The sequence below is a fragment of the Danio rerio genome, chromosome 10 (genome assembly GCF_049306965.1).
Source record: "Danio rerio strain Tuebingen ecotype United States chromosome 10, GRCz12tu, whole genome shotgun sequence".
In the NCBI taxonomy this organism is placed as follows: Eukaryota; Metazoa; Chordata; class Actinopteri; order Cypriniformes; family Danionidae; genus Danio; species Danio rerio.
In genome coordinates, this window is record NC_133185.1 from 26,303,836 (window position 1) to 26,325,000 (window position 21,165).

The 21,165-nt window shown below is 35.0% G+C and overlaps 2 protein-coding genes and 1 long non-coding RNA gene across 10 annotated transcripts in view; 2 read left to right on the forward strand and 1 right to left on the reverse strand.

Moving 5' to 3' along the window:
- The window catches only part of LOC141376355 (uncharacterized), a 974,232-nt gene that overhangs the window by 361,047 nt on the left and 592,020 nt on the right, over window positions 1-21,165 (reverse strand). The gene's annotated exons all lie outside the window — the stretch shown is intronic.
- etf1b (eukaryotic translation termination factor 1b) lies at window positions 532-9,648 on the forward strand. Of its 2 annotated transcripts, none has more exon segments than NM_201460.2 (11): window positions 532-694; window positions 1,033-1,141; window positions 2,550-2,725; window positions 2,945-3,084; window positions 6,019-6,157; window positions 6,264-6,454; window positions 6,539-6,668; window positions 6,853-7,023; window positions 7,124-7,188; window positions 7,964-8,111; window positions 8,196-9,648. In NM_201460.2, coding segments are annotated over 10 exon segments (1,329 nt in total). In that variant the 5' UTR covers window positions 532-694; window positions 1,033-1,055; the 3' UTR covers window positions 8,279-9,648.
- fbxw11b (F-box and WD repeat domain containing 11b) overlaps window positions 10,437-21,165 on the forward strand; it is a 24,669-nt gene continuing 13,940 nt past the window's right edge. Inside the window, exons 1-6 of one of the 5 annotated variants that reach the window (XM_073913739.1) lie at window positions 10,437-11,029; window positions 14,567-15,026; window positions 17,661-17,901; window positions 18,075-18,261; window positions 18,483-18,573; window positions 19,909-20,046. In XM_073913739.1, coding sequence (XP_073769840.1) covers window positions 14,898-15,026; window positions 17,661-17,901; window positions 18,075-18,261; window positions 18,483-18,573; window positions 19,909-20,046 — 786 coding nt within the window. In that variant the 5' untranslated portion in view covers window positions 10,437-11,029; window positions 14,567-14,897. 5 annotated transcript variants of the gene reach the window in all.

The following is a 21,165-nucleotide window of genomic DNA, read 5'->3' on the forward strand; positions in this document are numbered from 1 at the left end:
ATTCAGTTATCTGAAAAAATAAGTATTTAAAATTTGTAATATATATATATATATATATATATATATATATATATATATATATATATATATATATATATAATATTATATTAATATAAATATTATATAATATATAATATTATATAATATTATATAATATAAAATTATATATATATATATATATATATATATATATATATATATATATATATATATATATATATATATATATATATATATATATATATATATATATATATATATATATATATATATTTGTTACATTTTTATTAATTTCGCAATTGCTAAATGCATAAAATTAATACGGTAAGAATGGTGAGGAACTTAAATTAAAACAATGCAAAAAATAAAAAATGAAAGGCTGAAATATGTAATGAGCCTGTTTGTGATCGGCTGAGGTCTAGATCCCATCGTCCCGCCCTTTTGGTTTGACAGCAAAATCCTCCAATCAGGCTTCTCCAAAAACACCCCCAGCGCGCGGCATTTTCAGGAAGTGATACTAAATGGAATTTGTGCTTTTCCCCCACGTGAGGCTCCACCGAAGCACCACGCGCAGCAAGAACAAACCGGCTGCTAACGATCACTGTATCACGTCACTGAGAAGCAGCGGCGGCGAGCGAGCTCTGGACCACAAACTACTGCCGTACGGGCACGGCGGAGCGGATCAATCTAGTCTGTAAGTGTAATTCAACAATACCCGACGATGAAACATCTTGGAAAAATTTACCACGTGTTAAAATAAAAATGAATAATTGTGAAAGGGTGGTTTCGCGCGAGCGGCGCGTGGCAGGGATGCGAGAGGCCCGCGCGCACGGCTGCATTAGCCGGTTAGCTAATCAAACTTTAGTCGCCCTTTTTTCTTCCACTCACAGTAAACTACATTTTAATCAAGTAACAATTTATTCAGATCCTCTATCTCTTTTTCAGACTTTCATTGTGATTTTTCCGTCATTATAATAGCCGATAATTTCAGCACTTCGTGCTAGCTAGCTAAAGTTGGCTTCTCTTTTTCAGCAGGTCCAGACAGCGCGAGGAAGATGGCGGACGACCCCAGCGCAGCGGACAGGAACGTGGAAATTTGGAAGATTAAGAAGTTGATCAAAAGCCTCGAGGCGGCTAGAGGGTGAGGCTGGTTCTCTCATATTCTGTTTGTTGGTACACAGGTGTTGAATGACAAACAGTAGCACCTCAGGTGCGCGAATTGAGTCGTTCTTCGAGGCAACCACATGCTAACCGCCTTGCTAACAGCTGTTGTAGAGCAGCATGGTGGGCGAAAAACAAGATCGTGAGCTGAATAGTTCTTTATTTCGAAAGGATTACTTGTTGGTAAATGAACAACATTAAGTTTTTGTGGTGCCGTTTGTGATGTGACGCGCCATGAGGATGACGCCTTAAAATGGGTCGGTGGTGGAGGTGACGTGTGGTCTACAGCAAAAACCGTACATTATTAAACTAAATATACTGTTTTGTTTTTGAAAGATTTAAATAGGTCTTATATTTATTTTGTTCGTCTTTATTATTTGGTAATGTTGCTGTGTTTAAGTAGTGTGATGTCTCATGGCGTATAAAACCAGTCGTTGAAAGCTTGCAGCCGGTTACTAATTAAAAAATATATACATCAACATCACCATGATGTCTTATATTCCTGACTTAATTCATATTTTAAAATATTAAATATAAACACTTTGTAGCTATAACAGCACCACCCACCAATTCTTTTGTTCTCTAGCCTTTTTCTTAAACAATTAAAGTGAATGCTAAGCATAATGGCACCCTGGGTTACTTTTAATTGTTTGGAGCAATTCATTGGTGAACTGTACATTTAATACAGTTTAAGTTGTTTAGATTGTTTCATAATATATTAGAAGTTTTGAATCCCCTCCCAAAAAAAAAAAACATTTTTTTTCCGCAATGTACATTTAAAGTGCTTATGTGGTGATAGTAATTTAGTTCTTAACCTTTAATTTTTTTATATACATGTTTGTTTTTAGTATATTGTATTGTCTACTTGCAAAATAAAATATTTAATATGTATCTGCCATGTAATAGCCAATGGCATCAAATAAATGAATAAATACTATTAACATTGTATGTTATGTTTAGTAGAAACAGAATGAGGTCTGAATTTTCAAAATTAATATCATGAAAAGTTACTTAAACAGTCAGCATATAATAAATTCTGAAGGATCATGGAACACTGACAATAAGGGCATTGGTTGATGAACAGCTTGCAGTCACAGAAACAATATTTAAGTTTATTTTAGATTGTCTTAAGTCCAAAAACATTAGTTGTGAAACTTATTCACTTTTTAGTAATGTATGTTAAAAAAAAATTAGGCTAATGAATGAAACTTAGCATTTTTAATTTCAAAAAAATTAAATATCAACCTAACTTTTAAACAACCTTTATTTATATATATATATATATATATATATATATATATATATATATATATATATATAAATATATATATATAAAGGTGCTCTAATAATAGCTGCCCTTTAAAACCATGTTTTATTCTCTTCCTCAGCAATGGCACCAGTATGATCTCCCTCATCATCCCACCCAAGGATCAGATCTCGCGCGTTGCGAAGATGTTGGCTGATGAGTTCGGCACAGCTTCGAACATCAAGAGCAGAGTCAACAGACTCTCTGTACTGGGAGCCATTACTTCAGTACAGCAGAGACTCAAACTCTACAACAAAGGTAAAATTATGGCTTTACTTCCATTTACATTTTTTTCATCCATTCAAATTCTTCAATTTTTTACTTTTCTGTAATAGTGTGGTTTTAATGTCAAAACTGGCAAGTTCATACAGATATTGTGTATGGGTGGATATAATTGAGCTTTCCACCCTATCTAATCTCTTCATTTGGTGTGGTTTGTTCCGATACCGTCACTAAAGTCTCCTGTTTGTCTCGCAGTGCCTCCTAATGGCCTGGTGGTGTATTGTGGCACCATAGTGACAGAGGAAGGCAAAGAGAAGAAAGTTAACATTGATTTTGAGCCATTTAAACCAATCAACACGTCCTTGTATTTATGTGACAACAAATTCCATACTGAGGTAAGCAGGGTGTCCACGGGGTCTTAAAGTATTAATGTCTTAAATCTCAAAAGCTACATTTAAGGCCTTAAAAATACTTATATCTACTGAAAAGTTGTGTTTTAGGTCTTACAGTTTTTTTAAGTGGGTCTTAGTTTTTCTTTGTTCATGTATAGCTACCCAATCTGGCCATTAAGACCCATACAATCACCAACAATCCATCTTAATAAAATTTCATTTAAAAATAGCATTTAATTATTTTGCTTACAATAACATGTGCTTAAACATTCTTCGTTTATTTACTGCTGAGGTTATTGATGTAACCTGTTTTTATTAATAACTTATTTTTGTAGACTAAAGTAATAGGCAACTGTTTTGTTCTAGTCTTTGTAAGCGTTAAAGGTTTTGTAAATGGATATAATTGAAAAAATAATCAAACTAAATTATTATTGTATTATTTATTGTAATTTGTAAAAGGTTTGATAGATTTTTTTAAAAATCTCTAGCATTTAGCCCTGCATAAGTCTAAAATATAATTCATAATGGTCTTAAAAATGTCTTAAATTTAACTTTGAAACCTGCAGAAATCCTGGTAAAAATCTGTTTCTCTTGTTGAAACATTGAAATAATTTGACTTGGAGTGTGACATTTGTTGTGAATGTCACAGAGCTTTTAACAGTGTGCAAATTGACTAACCACTTAAGCCCTAAACATTTCACTGCGTGACGATTTATCGTGCAGTTAAAATTAAAATCAAGAAAACGAGTCACATTATTGGTGTTACGACATATGACAAAGTAAAATGAGCAGTACTGAATTCTCTGGCCTGTTATTAGTATGCAAGTTTGATAACATATGACATTAAATTTGTATTGCAGTTAAAAGAGTTACATTGAATTTCATCAATGGAAATAGTTCAAAGGTCTAACGTAAACATCACACTTTATATAAAATAATACTGTCTTGTTAATGCTAATAATCCTCATACTGCCCACCCTAAAGGCAGTCGCTCAATAAAGTTGTCTTTAAATCAGCCATTTTGTAAAATTGTTTGAATAAATCACTAAAAGAAGAGTTTTTATATAAAACAACATCTATATCTATATATATATATATATATATATATATATATATATATATATATATATATATATATATATATATATATATATATATTATATAACACACACACTGGGCTTGACATTAACTTTATTTAATCACCAGCCACTGTGGCTAGTAGTTTTTCAGCATTACTAGCCACTTAGCATTTTCACATGCCACACTTCTGTTGTTGGGAAAATATTTTGTATGCATAAATATGACTTAGGCATTTTGTGTTATGTCCACATGCCTCCTCCATTTCACTTTTTGTGTCGTGTTTAAGCTTGCTCAATGAGCATATGGGTCATAGTGTCATATTACAATTAACTTTTATTCACATGACTTTTCAGAGCTCAATTAAGGATTTACCAAATACCCAAAACATGAATAAATAATTATTTCTTAACCACAAACTTTAAATGTGTCAAAACTAGCTAAATATAGCTGTATACTACACTTTTTTTTTAACAAAACATTTCTTTAAAAAAAAAAGTATTTAAAAAATAATTAGTGTCATGTATCTAAAACTATGCACAGTAATCTGTCCCAGATAACCAGTTACCTATACACATAAATAGGGAGTTAATTAAACTATATTAACAAAAAATAACTATGCAAAAGAAAGCAGGTGACAAACATACTGAGAGTGATAATGAAAGGATGATCACACGCAAACTGTTAATGTTAGGCCAAATAATAATCTCATGGTTTCCACTACATTCATTCTTCCATGGCGGGGCGCCACGCCAAAATTCATCCCGCCACGGCTACATTACAGCTCCTCATTCAAAACATTTTATTTTTTAATAGCGGGTAATAATCGCACCAAAACGTATTAAGGGTAAGTGAATTATAACAGCGCAAACATTTCTGTAACCGCAGTAGTGCTGTGCGTCATTTGTTTACCCTTTAAGGTTACATGCTGACTGATTGACTGGCTGGCTGATTGACAGGCGTGTGAGGCCAGCAAACATGACGTATAGCCGTTTCACTTTACTTCAGGACGCATTAATATCGCTATTTATGTTAATTAGGGAGACATTCATAAATATTTCTTGCAAATCTAATGAATGCTGGAGACATACTCGTTACATAAACGCACAATCGCACTTCAGCAGCATTTATTTGGGAGCGCACAAGATCTGCACTCTTGAAGCGGCTTATATTTGAGGGGGCGTGCGAAAAGTTTTGTGCACGAGCAGAGGAAATCGGCGCACAAGAGATTCTCATGCTGTAGGCTATTACATAAATGCGATCACGACTTCTAATACTGCGCTCACGACATTTGTCATTGAAATAATGCCACAGGTAGATCTGTGTAAAAAAAAAAAAAAAAAAAAAAAGCCCTGCCGCCACAGCTAGAAAAAATCCTAGAGGAAACACTGTATCTGTTCAAAGCGAAAGCAACCAGTGCTGCTTGCAAAAAGAAAAATTTAGAGCTCTTCAAAGCAGCAAGACTGTGGGTGCATGAGCATAACTTTTTGTCTAGTATATTTAAAAGAGAACCGATCACATCAGTAGTGTTTCTAGGCATACTTGCTTCAAGCAAGGAAACCGGAGCGCACGTTTTCAAACAGTCGCGCGCATCACATCAGCTCAGCTGCTAGCGCAAGGGATCTTCCTCATTCATTATTCGCTTGCTTTCTTTTTCTTGCACGAACAATTCTTTTTGTCAGCTGTGTTGCTTCTCGATTCTAAGATACCATTTGCATACTTATTGTTAAACCCTGCTTTTAAGAAAACTAAAATTTTTGTGGGAGTGGCTAGTGAGTGTGTCTAACCCACAACCGCTAAAATCTACCCGTATTAACATAGCTTTAATTTATTTTTAACGCCTAATTTATGTGTCTACAGGCTCTAACAGCCCTCCTGTCAGACGACAGCAAATTTGGCTTCATTGTGATTGATGGTAGTGGTGCCCTGTTTGGGACTTTACAAGGCAACACAAGGGAGGTGCTGCACAAATTCACTGTGGACCTGCCCAAAAAGCACGGTAAAGCTTGTCATCAAACTGATTGCTGAGGCTTCTTTTTTTTTTTTTTTTTTTTTTTTTTTTTAATAGGGTCCTAATTGTACTATTTTACATGAACTGTTTACAGGTAGAGGAGGACAGTCCGCTCTTCGTTTTGCTCGTTTAAGAATGGAGAAGAGACATAACTATGTGCGTAAGGTAGCGGAGACGGCTGTGCAACTATTTGTGTCCAATGACAAGGTCAACGTGGCAGGACTGGTTCTCGCTGGATCGGCCGACTTCAAGACGGAACTCAGCCAGTCAGACATGTTTGATCCGGTATGCTCTCTTAGCAGCGATTGACTCGTGAACTTCATTCAGAATTCTGTTCCCTTTCTGACTTTGGTTCATCTGCACATGTAGAGGTTACAAGCGAAGGTTCTGAAGCTAGTCGACATATCGTATGGAGGAGAGAACGGTTTCAACCAGGCCATCGAGCTCTCGGCGGAAGTGCTGTCCAATGTCAAGTTCATCCAAGAAAAGAAACTAATAGGTAGCTAATTTAAGTAAGGTTTACAGGCTTGATGAATGCAATAGAATTATTAAGAATGTTTTATTGCTTAAACGCTGCCTTTAGTGACACCTTATATAAACTATGAAGAATGTAGTCGCTTGCCTATTTTTTTTTTTTTTTTTTATATTTTTTGGCCTTACATGACTCATGTCTCTAATTTCAGGTCGATATTTTGATGAGATCAGTCAGGACACAGGGAAATATTGTTTCGGCGTTGAAGACACACTCAAAGCACTGGAGATGGGTGCAGTGGAGATCCTTATAGTTTACGAGAACCTGGACACTATGCGTTATGTCCTACGCTGTCATGGAGAGAATACTACACCGGAAAATGGTACACACATTTGTACCTCCTGTGGTGTTAAGTCATGATGTTGTTAAACTAAAAGTACTTGCTCATTTCAGTTTCATTACTTTTTTTCATTATTTTCCAGATGAAAAGATCCTCTATCTGACACCTGAACAGGAGAAGGACAAGTCTCATTTCACTGACAAGGAGGTAAATAAAATAATTTCAGCTTTAAATTATTTGTAATATATGAATCAGCCATTTTATTTTTCATTATGCAAAGTGAAATCAGAGCACTGCTGGATGCAACATTACTTCCTGATCCACTTTTGTATATTTAAGTGCCATTATATTATATCATGGCCTGAAATTAGATCAGCAGCCTTTATTACATGTATTATATTATTATTTTATTATTACTGTATCATCAGCCCATAAAAAAGCCACATTGCTGTTCCACTATAAACAGTCTTTTGAACAATTGAGTGGAACTTTTGATGGCTAAACCAACAGTCCACTTTTTCAGTAGCACAGGTTTTGCAAGTATTTTTCCCATAGGGATTTTGAAGTTTTTGTTAAACCATTATAATCCACTCACCGAGCCAACCAGCAATTAAATGAATCACTAGAATACAAACTTCAATTTGAAATGCAGTCTTTAAATATTTAACTATTTCTGTGTGCTCTTAGGGAAGATTTACAATCCTGTAGTTGTGATTGGCAATTATGTTTGATGTGAAAACGTAATAATTTAATGTTCTTGCAAAGTGTGCACTTTATATACAAACGGAGTCTTTATTTCGATTACTCTCTGGAAAGGAATGTATTTTTTTATCTGTTATCTAAATCTGTAGAATAATGCTGACAATAATTTTAAATACACTTTGTTGGACCCTTTTACGTAATATTTACTTTTCCATATAGCCAGTGTGGGCTTCTAGGTAAAGTTGTATAATGTTAACAGTCCTGTATGTGTTTGTTTTAGACTGGTCAGGAGCATGAGCTGATCGAGAGCATGCCGCTGCTTGAGTGGTTTGCCAATAACTACAAGAAGTTTGGGGCCACGCTGGAAATTGTTACAGACAAAAGCCAGGAGGGCTCGCAGTTTGTGAAAGGCTTTGGAGGCATCGGTGGTAAGAAAATTTAAATAATAAAAAAAATTAATATTGATTGTTTCAATTAGAATTGGTGATATTGACATATCTTGTTGTCCTCAGGAATCTTGAGGTACCGGGTGGATTTCCAAGGCATGGAGTACCAGGGAGACGACGATGAGTTCTTTGATTTAGATGACTACTAGGTAGTCGGGACTGACATAAAATTCAAATATAAGATTTTCCCCCCTTCACCTACCCCGCAAACGGCAGGGGAGCGAAGGAGATCGAATCAGCAGGAGGGAGAATGATGAGAAAATGGCGGATGGTCTGCGTGTCCCTGGCTTTAGAATACAGCGACTCCATCTCTGGACTGGAAGAGACTGAGTTTTCTCCTCTCCACTAATTACTGGGTCATCGCAACAAGCATGGCCGTGGCCCGTCTGCCTGTCCTGCCTCAGCTCTTCACGAAAACACTCTAGGCTTTCAGATCTACTTTTTTTCTTCCCTTCTAATCTCACTCCTTTCTTCCTTTGCCTCTCCTTTTATAATGGCATCTGCTGCTGTTGTATTTTATTCAAATGTATTATATTTTCTCTTATTCAGTGTATGAAGAAAGCAGTAGCAAACGATTAGATCCATACTGCTTACCTAGCCACCTCAAGCCCATTGCCAGGCCTGCGTTCTAATTCCCTGGTTAGCCCACACTTGATTTGTTGCCTTGTTTTCTGCTGTAAACCAGTGTGGTGGTGGTGGTGATGCACTCTGAGCCAGCGGTACACCCTGCTCCTCCTCCCATCGCAATGTGCCCACTTTGAGGCGTTTCTCGCTTTCAAACGGACCATAGAGTAACTGGACCCATCTCCATGAAGACCGAGAACCATCTTTCACAGTACATTGCCCTCACTTGTTTTTTCCTCAGCTCCCAGGAGATGCAACTTCTCGAAATAAACTATATATGAGTGCCTGAATTTTGCAGTTTGTGAGATGTGACAGCACAGTTGTACCAGCATCTGGACCGTAACTTCAGCCTCCTGCTGTTTCCGAACATAAAAATCTTTAGCTCGAGCCTTCAGCACTCATTTGGTTATACGATGGCTTTACCGGCAGAACACATGCATGGGAATGTCCATTTGGACCGATTATGGGGTGGGGGGTTACTGTGTTAACTGTGATGTGTGAGTGAGTAAACGTCAGTTCGGCTGTTTAATTCCCTCTTAGAAGTCACTTCCTGAGCCTGTGACCCACCACAGACTTACAAGCCTCTAATTTCTTTCCACTTTCTTTTTTGTCCAGTTATATTTTAACAGCAGATTGGTTTTTAGAAAGACGAGCCGCAAATCAGTGATTCTGGGCCTTTAACAATTGTGGCATGATTGGGTATTCTGATGCCAACTAAGAAAAATATAACCAAATAATGTAAAAGTAAAAAAAAAATAGAATTGAAACGTGGGCCCACGATATTTTAGCAAATATTATGTTGTATATTTTCTCATTTTCTTTGATCCATCACTATTTTGTATAAATCATTTGTTACATCTGGACACAGACATTAAACGTTCTCATTGTTTGCAAATTGCACTTATAGCTTGTTTATTTTGCAAAGCTATTCTGAGTTTTATGGGTTCAAAGTTTGAAAAGATTATTTCTAAAGTCTTTAGAAGTTGAGGAAGCTAATTAAATTCTTTACATTTCACTCATCTTGTTTCAAGCCTATGAGTTCATTTTTTTCTGTTAAATGCAAAAGGAGGATGTTTTGAAGAAAGTTGAAAACGTGTATACGTTATTTATTTTTCTTTGCATGTCAATCCTACAAGTTTACAGCATTCTTCAGACAATCGTTTTTTATTTAACAGAAAAACTCAAAAGACTTGTAACTACTTGAAGATGAGTGAATTTAGCTTAGAGGTGGATTATCACTTTAATAATTCAAATGGAAAGCTAAGGTTATTCACTTTTTATGCTTTTATTCATTTCAAAATTTATAGATGTAAAAAAATATATATATATATTGTCACCACCAAACGTCCAAGAATATTCCTCATAATATATGTGAATCATTGGGGATAACCCCATTCTTTACCCTAGCACCAGACGGCGCCCAATCCCTGTTGGTTTTACAACATGCACAAAACCCTTTTTGTCATTTGCCGACCAACCACAGATGTTCTTACAAATGATATCCCACTTCGATTATGACGTAGCGCGTCAGTACCCGCTTTGTACCTTAGCAGCAGAAATGACCCAATCACAACGCGGACAACGCCCATTTGTTCACGTTTGGTTATTAGACGTCCAATCGGGTGATCCGACTCATAGCTCACTCCCGCCGCCTTCTTTTGTGACGCGTTTGTGTCGCAGGGCGGGGTTTCCATTTTCACTGCGAGTTTCGGGGAACAAACATGGAGACGGAGATGGAGGACAAAACCTTAGAGCAGATGGTAAGTGTTTGGGCGCTCTTTAAACAACATTTTCTATCAGCGTCTTCACACTTTAGAGATTTCAAATACACACGTCAGGTTATAAACGCAACATGGTTGAATGTAGGCAGCTTGTGGAGTAGGTAGGGATCGGTTGTGGGGGAAGGAGGGGTGAGGAGAGAAATGGCTGGCTCGGCTGACAGGGAGGGCCCTACTGTGTACCGCCGCTTCCCTTGGTCGCTTTCACTTCTCCCGTGTGTTCCTCTTGATTAAACAGCTGAGGCGAGTATATAGGGCAGCAGTTGTTGTCGATGGGGGTTGAGGCTTTTTTAGCTAGAAGCGGAGGCGGAAAGAGGGAAACTGCCGCGGCATCGTGGTGAGTCTGAGTCTCATCGACTTTAGCCGGCGACTGGAGCTCTACTGCGGCGTCTCTGCGCCACTCAATCCAGCCCGAATTTTTGGATCCAAGACGAGTTGTGGTTAGAAAAACTCGCAGAAATAATAGCTTGGCGCAAAATTACCGTTTTGTATATACTAGTAAGTGTCTTTTTACTACTCACGACTCAATTTGACTGTAGTTTACAGCTGCGTAATAGGAAGTAACCGCTCGGGCTGTCAATTTCTAATGACGTTTCTGTTCCAAACGATGAGCGAATATACAAACATTGTGGTTTGTTGCTCGAGGAGTTGTTGAAAACAAGTAATTATATGTTTTAGTAACCAAAGATATTTGTAGTGAAATGCAGACATTCGTTGATGGTGAGAGAAAAAAGAATTATAGCAAGCAGCTAGGTGGCTAACCACATCAACCCATTAGCATTTGCAAGCTACTAACACTATCAAACAAAGTTTAACTTTGTTTAGGCTTAATGAAAGTTCTACAATAGCCTTTTTAATTTTAAGAAGGTTTATTATTACAATTTCACGTGAGCCACTTGCTATATTGAAATATGTTCCTTTAAAATACAAATGACTGATCCCTAATTGCATAAAAAATACTTTGAAAGTAACTTCATTACTTAGTAATTTGATTACTTGACTGCGTAAAGTATCTCTAAATCTCAACATGGACAATAGAAATTAAACTTTTACTTATTTAAATGCTAGTCCCTTCAGCTGTAAAATTTACAACTAAAGAAAAGTAAACTTCATATGCATTAACGCACTAAACATTTCAAAATAATGACATATTTTAAACATGCCATTTTGTATTTCATTTTTACCAGTTTATTAAGCATGTTCAGGTTCTTTCATAAATTGATTTATACAGAGCTGTTGTATTGACAGTATCTTAGGCAAGTACACTGTAAGTAACTAATTAAATGATCAAAATGTAAAGATTTTTTTCAGTTGAAAGATACATTTATTACAGTAACTAATTACAAACACTGGACACTACATGCTAAATACTTTTTTTCTTATTTCATAGACTTTTGAGACAATTCTAAGAAAACATCCACAAACACTTTTTTTCATCAGTGTATACATTTGTGTTTGTACATTTCAATTGTAATGCATATTTAAAATTTTAGTTTCTCTCATTCTCTGAGCCATTTGTCACTTCATAATTACTTGGATGCACTAAATTTTACACTATTATTCTTACCAAAGGTTTTTGCATAGGGAAATATTAACACCGATATTAGACAGTTAATATTTTGTCAAATATTCATGTCAGATTCTATTTATTATTGTTTTGTGTGGTCACATTGTTCTCTGAATTATGGGGCGATATCAAAAACATCCACCCCAAAAAGCTTTAAAAATATTAGCATGAATTTATGCTTTGATCCACTTCATCCAGTGTTAATTGTTTTGCCAGAAATTCATGCAGAATATTTATATTTTATTAGTCTCATATGCACTCCCCCCCCCCCCCCCCCTCCTCTTTTTTGCTTTATTAACAAGAACCAGCATAGAGTTTCATTATACAAAAAATCACTTCATTTTTTTTAAGAAAGATTAAATGGAAAAAAGAAGAAATAAAATAATGTATAAAAACAATTTTATGCGAAAATGTTAAAGGAGAAGCATATGGTAACGGTTTTAATTGCTTTTCTATTTTTAGACTTTGAAATCACTTTTATGTACATTTGAATCTCTTTTTTTTTCTAGCACCATGAAGAGAGGTTCGCTTTTGGCAAACTTGTATTCATGAATGTAAAATTTACATAATAATAAAAAAAAAGTTTATAATAAAACCAGCATCTTTTAAAGGGTGATCCTTAACATAACCAAAAATCATGTTTATAAGATAATGGAAATGATTTCAAAATTTTATGAGCAATAAAAACTTCAACATTAATCTAAAAGAAGTTGAGTATATCGGCAAGACCAAAATAAATATGAAATAGTTTCTAGTCTCATTTGCACATCTAACTACATTTTAGAAAAATTTTAATACTCAGTTTTTTTCATTTCATGTAATCAGCCATATGTGATATCTGTGTAGTCTTATGCTGAACTTTAGATAAAATACCTGTTCTGATCTTATACATTTAAATAGTGTGTTTTACATTTTTGAATATTCTCTTAATTAGTAAAGCTGTCTCTGGATTAATATCTGTACTAGTCAATACAATAACATTATAGAATCAGTTTTGCAAAGTGGATTTGATTCTTGTTGCCATGGATACAGTGAAAAGGGTAGGAGTGAATGCTCTTGAGTTTGTCCACTTGAATCGTGAAGCTTGAGGAAGATAGATAAATGGCTTTTACTCGAAGATAACAAGCCATGTATATTTGTGTGTGTGTGTAGACTGCTGAGAACTCTTAATGAATCGGAAACTTCCTGCTCTGCTGACCTAGAAAGATGACTTGAAATGGATTTGTCATCCCTGGAGTTGGCATTAGTCAGATATGGTTATAATTGTTAACTGAAACTAAGTCATACTTTCTCATTGTCACTAAAGTAACACAGTCTTGCTTCACTTGATTTCACTCAGAGAGGTTTTGCTGGAGTTTGAAAAGGGGTATTTTGTTGTTATTTTAATATAAAAAAAAATACTAGGAAGCATTTCATGTAGTTGCCAAGGCAACAGTTTAAGTACTAAAATCAAAGACTATAGAATGCACTGTAAATACTTTGCTAAAATAACAAATGGATTAAATATAAAACGAAAATTACAAAACATTCAACAAAGTAGGAAAAACAAACATTAATTTATTCCAGAGTTTTTGCCTGAGTTTATTATCGCCAAAAACTTACTCCCACAAAGATGTTACTTTATACAAAAATATTTTATATTTTTAAATAATTGATGATAATGATGATGATAATAAAAATACATGTGATTTAAAAACACTAAATAGTAATGCAAAATGGATAAAAAATATAGAATTTGAGTAACTTGAATGCTGAAATCTCACCAATGCTCTTTAATAATGACAATGTCTTGCTTCAGTATCACGATTTATATAACAGCAGCAATTTTTTTGCGGTTTTTAAAAATATTACATCTGTAATGTCACACCAGTTTATTTAGTCCAGTGAGCTTTTGCCCATAATAGTAGAGTTTGGCTGATATTCACAATCAGATTGGTGACTAGGGCTGTCACAATAATCAATATATAATATATGGACTTCTCTCACAACACATGGACATGACCTCTGTCGTTTTTGGTGATGCTATATATTTTACCCATATATAAAATCATATTCTAGCAACAGTTTAGCTGATTGCAACATCTTGATTAAAGGTGTCAGTGTCAGTATGGTTAAACACTATAGTATTTACATAAATTATTTTAGTATATTTCATGGGGGTGCCTGATGACTGAAAATACATGTGGTAGCAAATATCGCAGCCTCTGTTTTTATTTAATTTTATTTATTTGTTTGTTTAGAATATAGGTTTTCACATTGTGATTCCAATGCCTAATTATTAAATCTTTTAAATGACTAAATATTCTTATGAATATAATGTGTTCTTTGGAAGAGTGTACTTGTATTATGATGATATTATATTGTCTTTCTGGCATTTTATGAGTGGCATAAAATGGTCTTAAAATGACAGTAATATCGTTTATCGCAATATATTTTAGTGTCCTAATGGTGACTACATATTAACGCAGGTGCTGAGTCGTGGATACTGAGCTTAAAGATATGGATGGCATAATTTCGGTCGTGCCTGTATTTGGGATGTAAGCATATCCTAGTGGTGGCCTTGGCTGTGGGACAGCTGTTGACACGTTACCCAAACACCTACACGCCCTGCCCCATCCCACATCTCCGCCGCATGCTGATGGAGAGTCTGTCCGATTATTCAGCACTCCCAGATCGTAGGCCGGCACTTGTTCCTTTCAGCTGCTTTCCAACAAACAATGTGGTGTGATTATTAACATATGAAAGCAGATGATGAAAGTCTTTTATGTTTAGGAGTGCTTTCAATTCATATTGCAGTGCATGTTTGATTTAAAACAGACATTACTGTTGATTTCTGAATTAATGCATTTGTTTCTTCTTCGTCTGCAGAACACCTCTGTCATGGACCCGCAGACTGCAGACCGCTCTCCAAAGATCACATTGATTAAGGTGAGGTGGACGAGTGGTGCCTCAGGTTTGAATGTCACAGGCTGTTAAGAAAATAAACAAATACAACAATAAGGGTCATTTGAGTTGCCTCTCCCTGGGCTTTAAAGGATTTTTCTTATTCAATTACTGTTGACTAAGGGGTTGTTTCACCTAAAATGTGCATGGTAAACACGTGTGCCTATTTCAGTAGGCCTTTATTGTATCCGTATTTAGGATTAGCATTTCCTTCTGAATGTCTTAGGCAGTTATAATGGCCCTGAAAAGATAATAATGAAATAGTGAAATAGACACGTACACTACTAACACTACCTGTGTTGTGAAGTCAGAATTATTAGCCCCCCTGAATTATTAGACCTCTTATTTATTTTTTTTTCCCCCAATTTCTGTTTAATGGAGAGAAGATTTCTTTCAACACATTTCTTAACGCAATATTTTTAATAACTCCTTTCTAATAACGGATTTATTTTATCTTTACCACAATGACTGTAAATAATATTTTACTAGATATTTTTCAAGACACTACTATACAGCTTAAAGTGACATTTAAAGGCTTAACTGAGTTAATTAGGTTAACTAGACTGGTAAGGGTAATTAGGCAAGTTATTGTATAATGATTGTTTGTTTTGTAGACTATTGAGAAAAAATATAGCTTAAAGGGGCTAATAATTTTGTCCCCAAAATGGTGTTTAAAAAATCAAAATCAAAATTTTATTCTAGCTGAAATTAAACAACTAAGACTTTCTCCAGAAATAAAAATATTATCAGACATACTGTGAAAATGTCCGTGCTCTGTTAAACATCATTTGGAAAATATTTAAATACGTAGAAAAAAATTTGAAGGGGGCTAATATTTCTGACTTCAACTGTATGTGCGATTTTGGTTCTTTTCTAATGGTTAAAAATCATTGTTCTCCATAAAATTTGATAAATCGTTTTTTGTTTGTTGTTGGTTTAAAAAATAAAGCATTGAAAGCATTCAGAAGGAAACATTGGTTACTAGTGGAAAATATTTTAACCTTATTAATGCTTTATCTGTTACTTTTTGATTTAAATATCCTTGTCAGTGGCGTATTTAGGCATGGGCAATATGGTCGATCGCCCAGGGCAGCATCCTGCTAGGGGTGGCATGGAGAGATGGTGCTAAAAAAAGGGGCCCAGTAAAAGCTTTGAGATAAGATTTACTTTATGCAAGTGTATTAATTTAATTTAGGCAGACATTAGGGATAATTCACATTTGGCGTCTAATGCACATGCAGGTTTGTTATTCTTTATGTGCAACTCAAACTATGCTAGTAAAAACAAATTGACGCATGTGCTGCTCCTGATCCCGGTTGTTCACATGCACGCCGATATGCATCGACATGCAAGTCGACAAAACTGAAGTTTATATTATGATGATGATGTTACTTTGACTAAGCATGGTTATGAAGCAAAAAGGAGCAATAATGAGTCAAGGAGGTAACTAAGACTTCATAACTTTTATTCTTGGCCATGAGTCGGGTCTAAGACAACAGATAATTCTATGAAACTTATAATTTTTTAAAGTTTCTATAGAACTGTCAAAATTAATATACATGGAAAAGTATAGAATATTACTCCAGTTGTGTCTTTACATTGTTTTTCAGTTACATTTAGGATTGATTTCTGTTATTTAAAATAATAATTGTATAATAATAATAATAATAACAATAATAATAATAAATAATAATGTTTTATTGAAAATAAATATATTTGAATGTTTATAATAATTATTTTAAATGTATACATATATATATATTTAAAATATTATTATATAAATTCAACCACATAGTCTTTATTTCTTGGGGGATGGTGAGAGGGTATGTTTGGGGTTATTTCGCCCAGGGTGCCATTTAAACTAGAACCGCCACTGATCCTTGTTTAAATGCATCAAATTAATTGCTTTCAAAAATCGGCTCTTCAACATGAATTTCATATTAAACCAAGATATTGTTTCAAACGTGCAGTGCTAGACTAAAATGTTTAACAGAACATTTTTTTTAATGAAATGTTCTGCCTGAAATTGTATTAGCTTGGTATTAAGATGCTTTGTTGTTGAAATAAGCGATGTTAAATACAGGTGAAGATGTGGCCTAATGTGTTTTCAGATTGTCCACTTTTGACCACTTCCATAGGTAGTTAAAAACACATTCAACTAGATTCTTTTTTTTTTTTTATGTCAATGCTTAAATGCCATTAAAAGCTTGCCTACTATCTGCTTACTGAAATAATTATTACTTCTTATGATTATATTATGTTATTAAAGCATGCTAGCCTGACACTTTAGACCTTTTGAAACAGTAAGTTTGCTTTGAAGGCGAAAACCTGTAAAAAGTGTAAAGTCCTGATTATATTACTGTCAGCAGATTTTAACATGGCAGCCTTCCTTATTTTCAGTCATCTTTCAGGCACGTACATTGGCAAACCTCAAAAAAAGACCCTTTCAAATTGACAAAAGCATTTTTTTTGCCTGCTGTAAACAGGCCGAACGTGTCTCTCTTAGTAGCAGAGCACCTACATCTGCCTTGAAATGCTATAATAGTTTTTATTGCCAATATTCTGAATCTCCTCCAATATGTTCTTTCTTCCCTCCTTCCCCCTATACAATTCTTCCAGTCTACCTTTATCTGTCCTCAGGTGAGTAATGGACCCTTGACGGGCTCTAGGAAGCGGCCGTCAGAGGGAAATTACGAGAAGGAAAAGGACGTGTGCATTCAGCTCTTTGATCAATGGTCTGAGGCCGACCAGGTGGAGTTTGTGGAACACCTGATCTCACGCATGTGCCATTACCAACACGGCCACATAAACTCCTACCTCAAACCCATGCTCCAAAGGGATTTCATTACGGCACTGCCAGGTAACCCATAGAAGTCCTTATTTTTGATGAAGAGTTCACCCATTACATTTTACAAATTAACCTTATAAGTAAAAAGGGTTGTGTTTATTCAAATCTTCTCTTTTATTGCAAGTTTTGTCCTTGAAGATTTACCTCCCTGGATTTAAACAATCTCTCAATCATTTGTGTACCAGCTCAGGGTCTGGATCATATAGCGGAGAACATCTTGTCGTTCCTGGATGCTCGCTCGTTGTGTTCAGCTGAGCTGGTGTGTAAAGAATGGCAACGTGTCATATCTGAAGGCATGTTGTGGAAGAAGCTGATTGAGAGGATGGTTCGGACAGACCCGCTGTGGAAAGGCCTATCAGAGAGACACCAGTGGTGAGTCACAATGCTGATATCACTGTTTACATCCCTCAAACCCGCTCATTTATACACAAGCTTTAACAACCTCATCATTATCTCTCAGTGAGTCATTATGTGACCAGACATTCTGGGGTCCTCCGTTTAGATTGTCTTGTAGATTTTTTTTTTTTTTTTTTTTTAAGTTTTTGTCCTTGAATTATAAAGGCATGTTTATAAGGAATGTGTTTCATTCACAGGGAAAAATACCTGTTCAAGAACCGCACAACAGAAGTTCCTCCAAACTCGTACTACCGCTCTCTTTATCCAAAAATCATTCAGGACATAGAGGTGGGCTATTTAAATATTTGTTTTTGTCTTGTCATTTTAGGAATATATTGTGATTTTATAATGTCGACTCTTGCAAGCCATTGTGAAAGTTTTGTACATTGCACTTAATTGAAATTGATTTAAGTTAGGCTTTTATGCTATATAAACATTGTCATGTGAACATTGACAGAAGCTCACCATATTTGCGTAATCCACAAAAACAAACTTCAGTGATGCTCTGTGCAGCGACGCATGAGAATGAACCTAATTGGTCTTAAATTTAATATAAGTGCCTGTGCTTGTGAATTTGACGAATGTGAAATTTAGTGCTGCATTTCAATACAGTTGTCACACACTAAACAATAAAAACGATTCAAAATATGAGTGAGTTTTAACTACCAGAAAACAACTGCTGCATAAAGAGACCAATGAAGGAGCTCTTCCTTTATAAAAAGTGATGATAATATTCAGTGTTCTTACAGGTGCTGGTAATCTTTGAAAATGCTTTGATTTTAATCTAAGATTTTAAAAAGTGCTTAGATTTTTGATAAAATGCTTGGTATGGCTTGAAAATGTAATTGTTGCTTTTTTATAATAATTTCTTACTAAAAAGGTAATAATGATTAGCTATTTATATAAATAAAATATTTTAGCAATAAAGTATGTGCATATGCCTGTAGCACTGCAAGTTTTTTTTTTTTTTTAATGTTTTTAGTTTTACACTCAAGATGAGGAAACTACATTTAAGAGTATCTACAGTGTTGTTTTTTTCCCATTAGATTACTATATTACAGAATGCTATAACAAATAGCAAATGATATAATGTAGTCTGAAGTATGTAATTATGTAATTTGCCACACTTGTAAAGTGCTGAAAGTTTGAAAATGCATCTGGAATGTGCTTAAAGTGCTTAATTTTGACTTTGAAAAATGTTACTTCAGTGCAGATGCTGTGCAAGCTCACCGATTCAGTGAAAACTTTTATTGGAGATGGAAATATATGTTTAATATTTATTTTTATTAATTTTGATTCAGTTTTGATTCAGTTTGTTTTATTTAAACGCACACAGTTGGTCTCTTGATGCTGTAGTTCTGGAGCTTACCCAGCATGCCTGCAAAACAAATTGTAAAAGGAAACTTTTGACAGTATTCAAAAGCGTTCATGCAAATATACAAGAGAGCGGTTTAAAGCATTGACCTATCTGTGGGTACCAGTTATGTAAAAAGGACTTTTAAAATATACCATGGCATTCCTAAAGTACCAGTTTGATAATTTTAAACCTGAGTTAATAAAATGATCTAAATAGTTACAAAAAGTGTTTGCCTTATTTTTAGTTATTTTATTTTTATTTTTTAGACCATTGAAGCAAACTGGAGGTGTGGTCGACATAACCTGCAGAGGATTCAGTGTAGGTCGGAGAACAGCAAAGGTGTTTACTGCCTCCAGTACGATGACGAGAAAATCATCAGCGGTCTACGAGACAATTCCATCAAGGTATGAAAACACTTGATCTTGTAATTCTAGTGAAGCTGTTGTGGGTTTGAAGTCATTACTGGTAAAAACCACACCATTTGATTGCGTCCTCCTCACGCTGGTGTGATTCAATCTATAACCACATCTGACTTTTAAGTGCGTTCTTGGGAATTATGCTGAAGATGCATTTAATCCGTTTTTGCAACACATGATCTTGTGACTGGAGGAAGAAAGGCTCTAAATTCAGGAAATCAGTTCAAGTATTATAATACTGAAACTAGTGAAAAGGGTGTTAAAATGGGTACTGATTCAAGTGACTCATTATAAAGGCGAGAATGACTATTGATGTTGATCATATGTAGTTTTAGTGTTTGTTTAAATGCCTCTCAGTGTATTGTTGTGGTAAAAGTACTGTTCATATGCTTTGTGGTTAACTTTTAACTATAAAAAAAGTCAAATCATTATTGGTCAATGCGGACAATACCTTTTTAAAATGTTAAAAGCAAAGTTAAAGAAATACTTGATGTTAAATAATTTCAAAAATCAGAAATTTTCCAGTTTTAACTTTTTATACATTATTTTTTAAAGCTCTAAATAAAGTGAAAGAACCAGCTAAGCTTAAAATAAGGCTTGAAAGTGCATGGTTTAAAACTATTGATTCATCTATAAAAGTCGACTCCTAGTGAATTAAATGAATCGCCGCTGTAACGAGTCTTTAGTCATGTCAGCGTGACGTCGATACGGAACTCAAGCCCCGCCCATTTGTTGCGTGGATAGACCTAGGAAAATTAAAACCCCTGGCATGCCCACAAAAACTAAAAAGAAAACGAGTAAGACAAACACGATAGCAGATTCCGGTTGAATGAAGTCATGTAGATGCTGTGGCCTGAAGTGTGGGGAGAAAGTTAGTGTTGTTTTTCCTACCCAAAAATAAGGCTGTGAAGAGTCAGTGGTTGAAGTTTATTTTTGCAAACATACCTTAGCATTATATATTCTGACAAGTGCTACAGCAATCTACTCCCTTATAATGGGGGATTCATCAGCCGTTTGTTAAAGGAAGGATCAGAAAAGACTTGATATATGGGACTTGTTTTTGACGTCACAGCTTCACAGAAACTTTACAGTACACAGTTCATGGAT

Excerpts from the sequence above, each read along its gene's own strand:
- etf1b (XM_073913493.1), top strand. The coding sequence starts at position 1,056 with ATGGCGGACGACCCCAGCGCAGCGGACAGGAACGTGGAAATTTGGAAG. Across the intron at positions 6,158-6,263 it reads GGACCTGCCCAAAAAGCACG|GTAGAGGAGGACAGTCCGCT; the intron begins GTAAAGCTTGTC and ends AACTGTTTACAG. Across the intron at positions 6,669-6,852 it reads CCAAGAAAAGAAACTAATAG|GTCGATATTTTGATGAGATC; the intron begins GTAGCTAATTTA and ends CTCTAATTTCAG.